General features: G+C 59.5%; 1 protein-coding gene across 2 annotated transcripts in view; it reads left to right on the forward strand.

The window, feature by feature from the left end:
• The first annotated feature begins 2,040 nt into the window (after window positions 1-2,040).
• The window catches only part of GABBR1 (gamma-aminobutyric acid type B receptor subunit 1), a 49,081-nt gene continuing 37,710 nt past the window's right edge, over window positions 2,041-13,411 (forward strand). Inside the window, exons 1-3 of one of the 2 annotated variants that reach the window (XM_068999147.1) lie at window positions 2,041-2,138; window positions 5,016-5,033; window positions 7,411-7,571. In XM_068999147.1, the coding sequence (XP_068855248.1) occupies window positions 7,446-7,571 (126 nt within the window). In that variant the 5' untranslated portion in view covers window positions 2,041-2,138; window positions 5,016-5,033; window positions 7,411-7,445. Of the gene's footprint in view, window positions 2,139-5,015; window positions 5,034-7,250; window positions 7,572-13,411 lie in introns of those variants that run through there. The other variant, XM_068999148.1, reaches the window with a different exon arrangement.

The following is a 13,411-nucleotide window of genomic DNA, read 5'->3' on the forward strand; positions in this document are numbered from 1 at the left end:
ACCACGCCCATCCCCATCACTTGACCATCACCATGCCCATCACCACCACCATCACTTGACCACCACCATGTCCATGCCCTTGACCACCACCATCACCTGACCATCACCTTGACCATCACTTGACCATCACCATGACCTTGACTGCCACCACCATGTCCATGCCCTTGACCACCACCATCACCTGACCATCACCTTGACCATCACTTGACCATCACCATGACCTTGACTGCCACCACCACTTGACCATCACCATCACCATGCCCATCACTTGACCATCACCATGTCCATGCCCTTGACCACCATCACCACCCCTTGACCATCACCATGCCCTTGACCACCACCACCACTTGACCATCACCATCACCATGCCCATCACTTGACCACCACCATGCCCATGCCCTTGACCACCACCATCACCTGACCATCACCTTGACCATCGCTTGACCATCACCACGTCCATGAGCACCATGCCCACCACCATCACTTGACCACCACCATGCCCATGCCCTTGACCACTACCATCACCTGACCATCACCATCACCATGCCCATCGCTTGACCATCACCATGCCCATGAGCACTATGCCCACCACCACCCCTTGACCACCACCATGCCCTTGACCACCACCACCTGACCATCACCATCACCATGCCCATCACTTGACCATCACCATGCCCATGAGCACCACGCCCACCACCACCACTTGACCATCACCATGCCCATGACCTTGACCACCACCACCACCCCTTGGCCATCACCATGCCCTTGACCACCACCACCCCCACTTGACCATCCCCATGCCCATCCCCATGCCCATAAGCCCCATCCCCATCCCTATTCCCACCACTTGACCACCACCATGCCCATGAGCACCACGCCCATCCCCATCACTTGACCATCACCATGCCCATGCCCATCACTTGACCATCACCATGCCCATCACCACCACCATCACTTGACCACCACCATGTCCATGCCCTTGACCACCACCATCACCTGACCATTACCTTGACCATCACTTGACCATCACCATGACCTTGACCGCCACCACCACTTGACCATCACCATCACCATGCCCATCACTTGACCATCACCATGCCCATGAGCACTATGCCCACCATCCCCACTTGACCATCACCATGCCCTTGACCACCACCACCACTTGACCATCACCATCACCATGCCCATCACTTGACCATCACCATGTCCATGCCCTTGACCACCACCACCACCCCTTGACCATCACCATGCCCTTGACCACCACTACCACCATGCCCATGCCCTTGACAACCACCATCACCTGACCATCACCTTGACCATCGCTTGACCATCACCACGTCCATGAGCACCATGCCCATCACCATCACTTGACCATCACCATGCCCATGCCCTTGACCACCACCATCACCTGACCATCACCATCACCATGCCCATCGCTTGACCATCACCATGCCCATGAGCACTATGCCCACCACCACCCCTTGACCACCACCATGCCCATGACCTTGACCACCACCACTCCCACTTGACCATCACCATGCCCATCACCATGCCCATCACTTGCCCATCACCATGCCCATGACCTTGACCACCACCCCTTGACCACCACCATGCCCTTGACCACCACCACCCCTTGACCACCACCATGCCCATGACCTTGACCACCACCACCCCCACTTGACCATCACCATGCCCTTGACCACCACCATCACTTGACCATCACCATGCCCATGACCTTGACCACCACCCCTTGACCATCACCATGCCCTTCACCACCACCACCCCTTGACCACCACCATGCCCATCCCCATGCCCATAAACCCCTATTCCCACCACCACCACCACCCCCTTGACCTCCACCACCTCCCCTCCCCCGCTTCCTCCTTGGATCCGCCACCGCCCCCCCGCCCTTCTTTGGCCTCCGCCCTCACCCCGCCGCGTCCCCGCAGTCCGGACGTGTCCCAAGGCGCAGCTGAGCCTGGAGAACGGCCAGGTCACCGCTCGGGCCATGGAGAGGGTCCCGGTGGAGGGCACCTGGGCCGAGTTCAGTTGCCAGCCCGGCTTCCGCCTGCTGGGCGCCGCCCGCAGCAACTGCACCAAGAGCGGCCGCTGGAGCTCCCCCAAACCCCTCTGCGAGCGTGAGCGGGGACGGGGCCGTGCTTGGGGTTTCTGGGATTGGGGTTTGGGGTCTTGGGAGGGGTTTGGGGTGTTTGGGGTTGGGGTTTGGGGTCTTGGGAGGGGTTTGGGGTCTTGGGAGGGGTTTGGGGTGTCTGGGGGTGTTTGGGGTCTTGGGAGGGGTTTGGGGTCTTGGGAGGGGTTTGGGGTCTTGGGAGGGGTTTGGGGTGTCTGGGGGTGTTTGGGGTCTTGGGAGGGGTTTGGGGTCTCTGCGGTCGGGGTTTGGGGTCTTTGGGGTCTTCTTTGAGGGTCCTTGGGCTTTGGGGTCTCTGGGGTTGGGGTTTGGGGTCTTGGGAGGGATTTGGGGTGTCTGGGGTTGGGGTTTGGGGTCTTGGGAGGGGTTTGGGGTGTCTGGGGGTGTTTGGGGTCTTGGGAGGGTTTGGGGTGTCTGGGGTTGGGGTTTGGGGTTTTGGGAGGGTTTGGGGTCTCTGGGGTTGGGGTTTGGGTTCTCTGGGGTCTCGGAGGTTGGGGTTTGGGGTCTCTGAGGGGGTTTGGGGTCTTGGGAGGGGTTTGGGGTGTCTGGGGGTGTTTGGGGTCTTGGGAGGCGTTGGGGTCTCCAGAGTTGGGGTTTGGGGTCTTGGGAGGGGTTTGGGGTCTCTGGGGTTGGGGTTTGGGGTCTTGGGAGGGGTTTGGGGTCTTGGGAGGGGTTTGGGGTCTCTGCGGTCGGGGTTTGGGGTCTTTGGGGTCTTCTTTGAGGGTCCTTGGGCTTTGGGGTCTCTGGGGTTGGGGTTTGGGGTCTTGGGAGGGATTTGGGGTGTTTGGGGTTGGGGTTTGGGGTCTTGGGAGGGGTTCGGGGTGTCTGGGGTTGGGGTTTGGGGTCTTGGGAGGGGTTTGGGGTGTCTGGGGGTGTTTGGGGTCTTGGGAGGGGTTTGGGGTGTCTGGGGGTGTTTGGGGTCTTGGGGTGTCTGGGGGTGGGGGTTTGGGGTTTTGGGAGGGTTTGGGGTGTTTGGGGTTGGGGTTTGGGGTCTTGGGAGGGGTTTGGGGTCTTGGGAGGGGTTTGGGGTCTCTGCGGTCGGGGTTTGGGGTCTTTGGGGTCTTCTTTGAGGGTCCTTGGGCTTTGGGGTCTCTGCGGTTGGGGTTTGGGGTCTTGGGAGGGGTTTGGGGTGTCTGGGGGTGTTTGGGGTCTTGGGAGGCGTTGGGGTCTCCAGAGTTGGGGTTTGGGGTCTCGGGAGGGTTTGGGGTCTCTGGGGTTGGGGTTTGGGGTCTTGGGAGGGGTTTGGGGTCTTGGGAGGGGTTTGGGGTCTCTGCGGTCGGGGTTTGGGGTCTTTGGGGTCTTCTTTGAGGGTCCTTGGGCTTTGGGGTCTCTGGGGTTGGGGTTTGGGGTCTTGGGAGGGATTTGGGGTGTCTGGGGGTTGGGGTTTGGGGTCTTGGGAGGGATTTGGGGTGTCTGGGGGTTGGGGTTTGGGGTCTTGGGAGGGGTTTGGGGTGTCTGGGGTTGGGGTTTGGGGTTTTGGGAGGGTTTGGGGTCTCTGGGGTTGGGGTTTGGGTTCTCTGGGGTCTCGGAGGTTGGGGTTTGGGGTCTCTGAGGGGGTTTGGGGTCTTGGGAGGGGTTTGGGGTGTCTGGGGGTGTTTGGGGTCTTGGGAGGCGTTGGGGTCTCCAGAGTTGGGGTTTGGGGTCTCGGGAGGGTTTGGGGTCTCTGGGGTTGGGGTTTGGGGTCTTGGGAGGGGTTTGGGGTCTCTGCGGTCGGGGTTTGGGGTCTTTGGGGTCTTCTTTGAGGGTCCTTGGGCTTTGGGGTCTCTGGGGTTGGGGTTTGGGGTCTTGGGAGGGATTTGGGGTGTTTGGGGTTGGGGTTTGGGGTCTTGGGAGGGGTTTGGGGTGTCTGGGGTTGGGGTTTGGGGTTTTGGGAGGGGTTTGGGGTCTCCAGAGTTGGGGTTTGGGGTCTCAGGAGGGTTTGGGGTCTCTGGGATTGGGTTTGGGGTCTCTGGGGTTTTGGGGTCTCTGGGGTTGGGGTTTGGGGTCTTGGGAGGGGTTTGGGGTCTCCAGAGTTGGGATTTGGGGTCTCGGGAGGGTTTGGGGTCTCTGGGGTTGGGCTTTGGGGTCTTGGGAGGGTTTGGGGTCTCTGGGGTTGGGCTTTGGGGTCTCTGGGGTCTCGGAGGTTGGGCTTTGGGGTCTCTGGGTTTTGGGGTCTATGGGGTTGGGGTTTGGGGTCTTGGGAGGGGTTTGGGGTGTCTGGGGGTGTTTGGGGTCTCCAGAGTTGGGGTTTGGGGTCTCGGGAGGGTTTGGGGTCTTTGGGGGTGTTTGGGGTCTCTGGAGTCTTCTGGGAGGGGTCTCTGGGGGGCTTTGGGATCTCCAGGGTTGGGGTTTGGGGTCTCTGAGGGGCTTTGGGGTCTCTGGGGTTTCGGCTTTGGGGTCTCTGGGGTTGGGCTTTGGGGTCTCTCGAGGGCTTTAGGGTCTCTCGAGGGCTTTGGGGTCTCTGAGGGGGTTTGGGGTCTCTGGGGGGCTTTGGGGTCTCCAGGGTTGGGGTTTGGGGTCTCTGGGGGGCTTTGGGGGTCTCCAGGGTTGGGGTTTGGGGTCTCTGGGGTTTCAGCTTTGGGGTCTCCGGGGTTTTGGCTTTGGGGTCCCGTGGGGGTCCCCTGGATTTGGGATCCCCAGGATGGGAATTCTGGTCCCCATTGGGGTCCCGGGGATTTTTTTGGGATGATTCCTTGGGGTTTTTTTTGGGAGGGGGGGGGAGGGGAGGGTCCTCGGGGTTATTTTGGGGGAGTGGGGGGGTTTTTGGGGATTTTTTGGGGGGGAGGGTCCCCGGGGTTATTTTGGGGGGAGTGGGGGGTTTTTGGGATTATTTTGGGGGGGGGGGAGGGGTCTCTGTGTGACTCAGTTTCCCCCTCCCCCCCCCCAGCTCATCGCCCCCCCTCAGGTGAGTCTGTGCCCCTCCCCCACCCCCCCCCTTCCCTAAGGGCTGGGACCCCCCAGGGGGACCCCAAAAAACACCCCAGGCTCCTCCCCCTCCTCTCTCCTCCTCCTCCTCTTCCTCCTCTTCCTCCTCCTCTTCCTCCTCCCCCCTCTCCTCCTCCTCGTCCTCCGTCCTCCTCCTCCTCCCTCCATCCACCTTCCCCCCTCTCCTCCCTCCTCCTCTCCTCCTCCTTTTCCCAGCCTTCATCGCTCCTCCTCTTCCTCCTCCTCCTTCCTCCTCCTCCTCTTCCTCCTCCATTTTCCAAGCTTTCCTCCCTGCTCTTCCTCCCCTCTCCCTCCTCCTCCTCCTCCTCCTCTTCCTCCTTCCTCCTCCTCCTCCCAACCTTCATCGCTCCTCCCTCCTCCCCTCTCCCTCCTCCTCCTCTTCTTCCTCCATTCCCAGCCTTCCTCCCTCCTCCTCCTCCTCTCCCCTCTCCTCCTCCTCCTCCTCCTTCTCCCAGCCTCTCCTCCCTCTTCCTCCCTCCTCCATTTCCCAGCCTTCCTCCCTCCTCCTCCTCCTCCTCCTCCTCCTCCTCTTCCTCCTCCATTTTCCAAGCCTTCCTCCCTGCTCTTCCTCCCCTCTCCCTCCTCCTCCTCCTCCTCCTCCCCCCTCCCTCTTCCTCCTCCTCCATTCCCAGCCTTCCTCCCTCCTCCTCCTCCTCCCCTCCGTCCCTCCTCCTCCTCCTCCTCTTCCTCCTCCTCCATTCCAGCCTTCCTCCCCTCCCTCCTCCTCCCCTCTTCCTCCTCCTCCTCCTCCTCCTCCTCCTCCTCCTCCTCCCCCCTCCCCCTCCCCCCTCCTCCCAGCCTTCCTCGCTCCTCCTTTTCCTCCTCCCTCTCCTCCTCCTCCTCCTCCTCCTCCTCCTTTTCCCAGCCTTCCTCCCTCCCCCTCCTCGCTCCTCCCCTCTCCCTCCTCCCTCCTCCTCCTCCTCCTCCAGCCCTTCCTCCCCATCCCTCTCCCGCTCTTCCCTCTCCCGGCTCCCTCCGGATCCCCCCGGCTCCATCCCGCCGGATTCTCCGCCCCAAATTCCCTCCGTTCTCCATCTTTTTTTTTTTTTTTTTTTTTATCCCGACCCTCTCCCCTCTTCCCTCCCCTCCCTCCCCGACCCTTTTATTATTCCCCAATCCCGGTTTTTTTTTTTTTCCCCCCCAATTTCTCCAGGTTTTTTCCACACCCCCTCCCCCCTTTTTTTTTTCCCCTTCCCCGTTCTTTTTCTTGCCCATCCCGGATTTTTCCTCTCCCTCATCCCATTCATTCCCTCCCCGCATTTCTCCATTTTTCCCCCCCCTCCTTTCCTCATCCCGGTTTATTTTTTTTCCTCCCCCCCCCTCTCGTTTTTCCCCCCCCCCATTTTTCCCCCTCCTCGTTTTTCCTTCCCCATCCCAAAATTTCCTCTCTCCCCATCCCAAAATTTTCCCACCCCCATCCCATTAATTAATTCCCCCCCATCCCCATCCCATTAATAATCCCCCCTCCCATTAATTAATCCCCCCTCCCATTAATTAATCCCCCCTCCCCATCCCGTTATTTTCCCATTTCCCCCTCATTTTTCCCCATTTTCCCCTAATTTTTCCCCATTTTCCTCCTCATTTTTCCCCTAATTTTTTCCCATTTCCCTCTCATTTCCCCCTCATTTTTCCCCATTTTCCCCCTCATTTTTCCCCATTTTCCCCCTCATTTTTCCCCATTTCCCCCCTAATTTTTCCCCTTTTCCCCCCTCATTTTTCCCCGTTTTCCCCCCTCATTTTTGCCCTCATTTTTCCCCTTTTCCCTCTCATTTTTTCCCCGTTTTCCCCCCTCATTTCCCCCCTCATTTTCCCCCCTTTTCCCCCTCATTTTTCCTCATTTTCCCCCTCATTTTTTCCCCGTTTTCCCCCCTCATTTCCCCCCTCATTTTCCCCCTTTTCCCCCCTCATTTCTCCCCATTTCCCCCCTCATTCCTCCCCTCCCCACCCCAATATTTTCCCATCCACCCCCCCCCCCCCCATTTTTCCCACCCCATCCAATCCCCCCTCCCCCTCCCTCCCCCCTCCCCCTTTTCCCCTCCCCACCGGTGACATCAACACCCCCCCCACCCCCCCCCCCCCGCTTCCCAACCATTCCCAAAAACCCCAAAATCCCCAAACCTTCTGCCATGACCGCCCCGACACCCGCCTGACCCCCCTCCCATCCCCTCGGGAACCAACCATGGGAAGACCCCCGGGAATTCCGAGCCCCCCGGGCCCGGCGCTGACCCCGCGGCGGCTCCTGGCGGCCCCGCGGCGGCTCCTGGTGGCCCCGCGGTGGCTCCTGGCGGCCGCGCTGAGCTTGGCTTTGGGATCGATCCCGATGTCCGGGGGGACAGGGAAGAAGGCCGTCCATGTGGGAGCGCTCTTCCCGATGTCCGGAGGGTGGCCGGGGGGTCAGGCGTGTCTGCCCGCCGTCCGCATGGCCCTGGAGGACATCAACGACCGCAGGGACATCCTGCCGGACTACGAGCTGCGCCTCATCCACCACGACAGCAAGGTCTGGGATTGGGGGATTGGGGTCTGGGATTGGGATTTGGGGTCTGGGATTGGGATTTGGGGTCGGGAATGGGGTCAGGAATGAGGAAATTGGGGTTTGGGGACACCAGGAGAGGTTTGGGGACACCAGGAAGGGTTTGGGGGGACATCAACGACCGCAGGGGACGTCCTGCCGGACTACGAGCTGCGCCTCATCCACCACGACAGCAAGGTCTGGGGTTGGGGATTGGGGTCGGGGATTGGGATTTGGGGTCTGGGATTGGGATTTGGGGTCGGGAATGGGGTCAGGAATGAGGAAATTGGGGTTTGGGGACACCAGGAGAGGTTTGGGGACACCAGGAAGGGTTTGGGGGGACATCAACGACCGCAGGGACGTCCTGCCGGACTACGAGCTGCGCCTCATCCACCACGACAGCAAGGTCTGGGATTGGGGATTGGGGTCGGGGATTGGGATTTGGGGTCTGGGATTGGGATTTGGGGTTGGGAATGGGGTCAGGAATGAGGAAATTGGGGTTTGGGGGACACCAGGAAGGGTTTGGGGGGACATCGACGACCGCAGGGACGTCCTGCCGGACTACGAGCTGTGGGTCATCCACCATGACAGCAAGGTCTGGGGTTGGGGATTGGGGTCTGGGATTGGGATTTGGGGTCAGGGATTGGGAATTGGGGGTCAGGAATGGGGTCAGGAATGAGGAAATTGGGGTTTGGGGACACCAGGATTGGGTTTGGGGACACCAGGAAGGGTTTGGGGACACCAGGATGGGTTTGGGGGGACATCGATGACCGCAGGGACGTCCTGCCGGACTACGAGCAGCGCCTCATCCACCACGACAGCAAGGTCTGGGATTGGGGATTGGGGTCGGGGATTGGGATTTGGGGTCTGGGATCAGGATCTGAGGTCTGGGATTGGGATTTGGGGTCAGGAATGGGGTCAGGAATGGGGTTTGGGGACACCAGGATTGGGTTTGGGGACACCAGGAAGGGTTTGGGGGGACATCAACGACCGCAGGGACGTCCTGCCGGACTTTGAGCTGTGGGTCATCCACCACGACAGCAAGGTCTGGGGTTGGGAATTGGGGTCGGGGATTGGGATTTGGGGTCAGGGATTGGGAATTGGGGGTCAGGAATGGGGTCAGGAATGAGGAAATTGGGGTTTGGGGGACACCAGGAAGGGTTTGGGGGGACATCGATGACCGCAGGGACGTCCTGCCGGACTTTGAGCTGTGGGTCATCCACCACGACAGCAAGGTCTGGGATTGGGGATTGGGGTCTGGGATTGGGATTTGGGGTCAGGATTGGGATTTGGGGTCTGGGATTGGGATTTGGGGTCAGGATTGGGATTTGGGGTCTGGGATTGGGATTTGGGGTCGGGAATGGGAATTGGGGTCTGGGATTGGGAATTGGGGGTCAGGAATGGGAATTGGGGGTCAGAGATTGAGAACTGGGGTCTGGGATTGGGAATTGGGGGTCAGGGAATGGGAATTGGGGGTCAGTATTGGGAATTGAGGGTCAGGAATGGGAATTGGGGGGTCAGGATTGGGAATTGGGGGTCAGGATTGGGAATTGGGGTCTGGGATTGGGAATTGGGGGTCAGGGAATGGGAATTGGGGTCTGGGATTGGGAATTGGGGGTCAGGATTGGGAATTGAGGGTCAGGAATGGGAATTGGGGTCTGGGATTGGGAATTGGGGGTCAGGGAATGGGAATTGGGGGTCAGTATTGGGAATTGAGGGTCAGGAATGGGAATTGGGGGTCAGGATTGGGAATTGGGGTCTGGGATTGGGAATTGGGGTCTGGGATTGGGAATTGAGGGTCAGGAATGGGAACTGGGGGTCAGGAATGGGAATTGGGGGTCAGGATTGGGAATTGGGGTCTAGGATTGGGAATTGAGGGTCAGGAATGGGAATTGGGGGTCAGGATTGGGAATTGGGGGTCAGGAATGGAATTGGGGGTCAGGAATGGGGTCAGGAATGGGGGGATTGGGGTGGGATGAGGTTGGGGGATACCAGGATGGAGCTGGGGACACCAGGAGGGGTTTGGGGGACACCAGGAAGGATTTGGGGACACCAGGAGGGATTTGGGGGACACCAGAAGGGATTTGGGGACACCAGGAGGGGTTTGGGGACACCAGGAGGGGTTGGGGGACACCAGGAGGGATTTGGGAACATTGGGATGGGGTTTGGGGACACCAGGAGGGGTTGGGGGACACCAGGAGAGGTTTGGGGACACCAGGAGGGATTTGGGGACACCAGGAGGGATTTGGGGACATTGGGATGGGGTTTGGGGACACCAGGAGGGGTTTGGGGACACCAGGAGGGATTTGGGGACACCAGGAGGGGTTTGGGAACATTGGGATGGGGTTTGGGGGACACCAGGAGGGATTTGGGGGACACCAGGAGGGATTTGGGGACACCAGGAGGGATTTGGGGGATACTAGGCGGGATTTGGGGGCACCAGGAGGGATTTGGGGACATTGGGATGGGGTTGGGGGTCAGCTGGGATGGGATGGGGTTGGGATGGGGTTGGGATGGGGTTGGGGTGGGGTCGGGATGGGGTTGGGGTGGGGTTTGGGGACACCAGGAGGGATTTGGGGACATTGGGATGGGGTTGGGGGGCAGCTGGAAGGGGTTGGGATGGGGTTGGGATTTGGGATGGGGTTGGGATGAGTTTGGGATGGGTTTGGGATGGGGTTGGGGGGCAGCTGGAATGGGGTGGGGTTGGGATGGGGTGGGGATGGGTTTGGGGGCACCAGGAGGGATTGGGATGGGGTGGGATGAGGTTAGGATGGGATACGGGGCAGGAATGTGGGGCAGGAGGTCAGGGGTGGGATCGGGATATGGGGCTGGGATATGGGACAGGGATAGGGGTCAGGCATATGGGGTTGGGATATGGGGCAGGAGGTCAGGAATGGGATTGGGATATGGGGCAGGGATTTGGGTCAGGAGGTCAGGAATGGAGTGGGGATATGGGGCAGGAGGTCAGGGATAGGGCGGGAATACGGGGCAGGAATGTGGGACAGGAGGTCAGGGATGGGGTCGGGATATGGGGCTGGGATTTGGGGCTGGGATATGGGGCAGGAGGTCAGGAATGGGGTCGGGATATGGGGCTGGGATTTGGGGCTGGGATATGGGGCAGGAAGTCAGGAATGGGATTGGGATATGGGGCTGGCATATGGGGCAGGAATGTGGGGCAGGGATTTAGGGCAGGGATTTGGGGCAGGGATATGGGGCCGGGATATGGGGCTGGGATATGGGGCAGGAGTTTGGGGCAGGAGGTCAGGAATGGGATCAGGATATGGGACAGGGATATGGGGCAGGAGGTCAGGAATAGGATTGGGATCTGGGGCAGGGATTTGGGATGGGAATAGGGCCGGGATCTGGGGCAGGGGGTCAGGAATGGGATCGGGATCTGGGGCAGGGATGTGGGGCTGGGATATGGGGCAGGGATTTAGGGCAGGGATTTGGGGTTGGGATATGGGGCAGGAGGTCAGGAATGGGATCGGGATACGGGGCAGGAATTTGGGATGGGAATAGGGCCGGGATATGGGGCAGGGGGTCAGGAATAGGGTCAGGATATGGGGCAGGAATGTGGGGCAGGAGGTCAGGGATGGGATCGGGACCTGGGGCAGGGATTTGGGATGGGAATAGGGCCGGGATATGGGGCTGGGATTTGGAATGGGATTGGGATATGGGGCAGGGATTTGGGGCTGGGATATGGGGCTGGGATTTGGAATGGGAATAGGGCCGGGATATGGGGCAGGGGGTCAGGAATAGGGTCAGGATATGGGGCAGGGATGTGGGGTTGGGATATGGGGCAGGAGGTCAGGAATGGGATCGGGATACGGGGCAGGATTTGGGATGGGAATAGGGCCGGGATATGGGGCAGGGGGTCAGGAATGGGATCGGGATATGGGGCAGGGATTTGGGATGGGAATAGGGCCAGGATATGGGGCAGGGGGTCAGGAATGGGATCGGGACCTGGGGCAGGGATATGGGGCAGGGATTTGGGATGGGAATAGGGCCGGGATCTGGGGCTGGGATTTGGAATGGGATTGGGATATGGGGCAGGGATATGGGGCTGGGATATGGGGCAGGAATGTGGGGCTGGGATTTAGGGCGAAGGGTCAGGAATAGGGCCGGGATATGGGGCAGGGATTTGGGATGGGAATAGGGCCGGGATATGGGACAGGGGGTCAGGAATAGGGTCAGGATATGGGGCAGGGATTTGGGATGGGAATAGGGCCGGGATCTGGGGCTGGGATTTGGAATGGGATCGGGATATGGGGCTGGGATATGGGGCTGGGATATGGGGCAGGAATGTGGGGCTGGGATTTAGGGCGAAGGGTCAGGAATAGGGCCGGGATCTGGGGCAGGGGGTCAGGAATGGGGCGGGAATTTGGGGCAGGGATTTGGGATTGGGGGATCCCAGGAGGTCCCAGGGGGGCGTCAGGAAATGGGGGAGGGGGGCTCTGACGCAGAGCCCGGCGGGGGGTCGGGAATTTTGGGGGGGGGGGTTTGGGGGGATTTGGGAATTTTGGGAGGATTTTGGGGTCTTTTTTAGGGAATTTTGGGAGAGGGAGGGTGGGGGCACCTCAAGGTGAAGGGGGCAGGGCCCCTCCCCCCCCCCAAATTCCCCAAATATTCCCAAAATATTCCCAAAATATTCCCAAAATATTCCCGGTGTCCATTTGTCCATCCTGGGCCTCCCTTTTCCCGTCCTTTTCACCCTCCGGGATTCCCAAATTCCAGCCCCAAAATCCCCCAAAATTCCCCAAATCCCACCCCAATTTCCCCCTAAAAAAAAAAAAAAAACCCAAAAATTCCCAAAATCCCCAAATCCCACCCCAAACCCTCGGGATTTTTCCAGGACTTTCTCCAGACCCTCCAATCCCACCTCAACCCCCCCAAAAATCCCAAAACCCTCCAAAAATCCCAAATCTCACCCCAAAATCCCCCCCAAAAATCCCAAAACCCTCCAAAAATCCCAAATCCCTCCCCAAAACCCCCCAAAAATCCCAAATCTCACCCCAAAACCCCCCGAAAAATCCCAAATCCCTCCCAAAAATCCCCCGAAAATTCCCAAATCCCTCCCCAAAACCCCCCCAAAATCCCTAATTCCCCCTTCAAAAACCCTCCAAAAATCCCCAAATCCCTCCCAAAAATCCCCCCAAAATTCCCAAATCCCTCCCCAAAACCCCCCCCAAGACCCCAAATCTTACCCCAAAACCCCCCAAAAATCCCAAATCTCACCCCAAAAACCCCCCAAAATTCCCAAATCCCTCCCCCAAACCCCCCCAAAACCCCAAATTCTCCTTCAAAAACCCCCCAAAAATCCCACCCCAAACCCTCGGGATTTTTCCAGGACTTTCTCCAGACCCTCCAATCCCACCCTGAACCCCCCCCAAAAATCCCCTCCCAAAATCCCCCTCCTCCCCAAAAAAACCCCCCAAAAATCCCAAATTTCCCCCCCCAAAAATTCCCCAAATCCCACCCCGGACCCCTCTGGATTTTCCCGGGGATTTTTTCCCGTCCTTTATCCCAGATTTTTTGGGTTTTGGCCGTCCCAAATCCCCTCAGGAACCCCCCCACCCCCCCCCAAAATTCCTTCCCAAACTGGTCCAGCGCGGTTGCCACGGCAACGGGGATGCTGCTGGGGCTGCCGGGGGGTTGCCATGGCAACCGCTCCCGGCTCCTTTTTCCGGACCCTTCCGTGCCCTGAATTATTCATGGCATGGGAATAAAAAATGGGAAAAGGGAGGGAGGGGGGGGATGGGAAATCCCACCCCCCCCCCCCCAAAAAATCCCAAATTTCTCCCCAAAATTCCCCAAATCCCACCCCGAAT

The sequence above is a fragment of the Aphelocoma coerulescens genome, unplaced genomic scaffold, assembly GCF_041296385.1.
Source record: "Aphelocoma coerulescens isolate FSJ_1873_10779 unplaced genomic scaffold, UR_Acoe_1.0 HiC_scaffold_244, whole genome shotgun sequence".
Classification (NCBI taxonomy): Eukaryota; Metazoa; Chordata; class Aves; order Passeriformes; family Corvidae; genus Aphelocoma; species Aphelocoma coerulescens.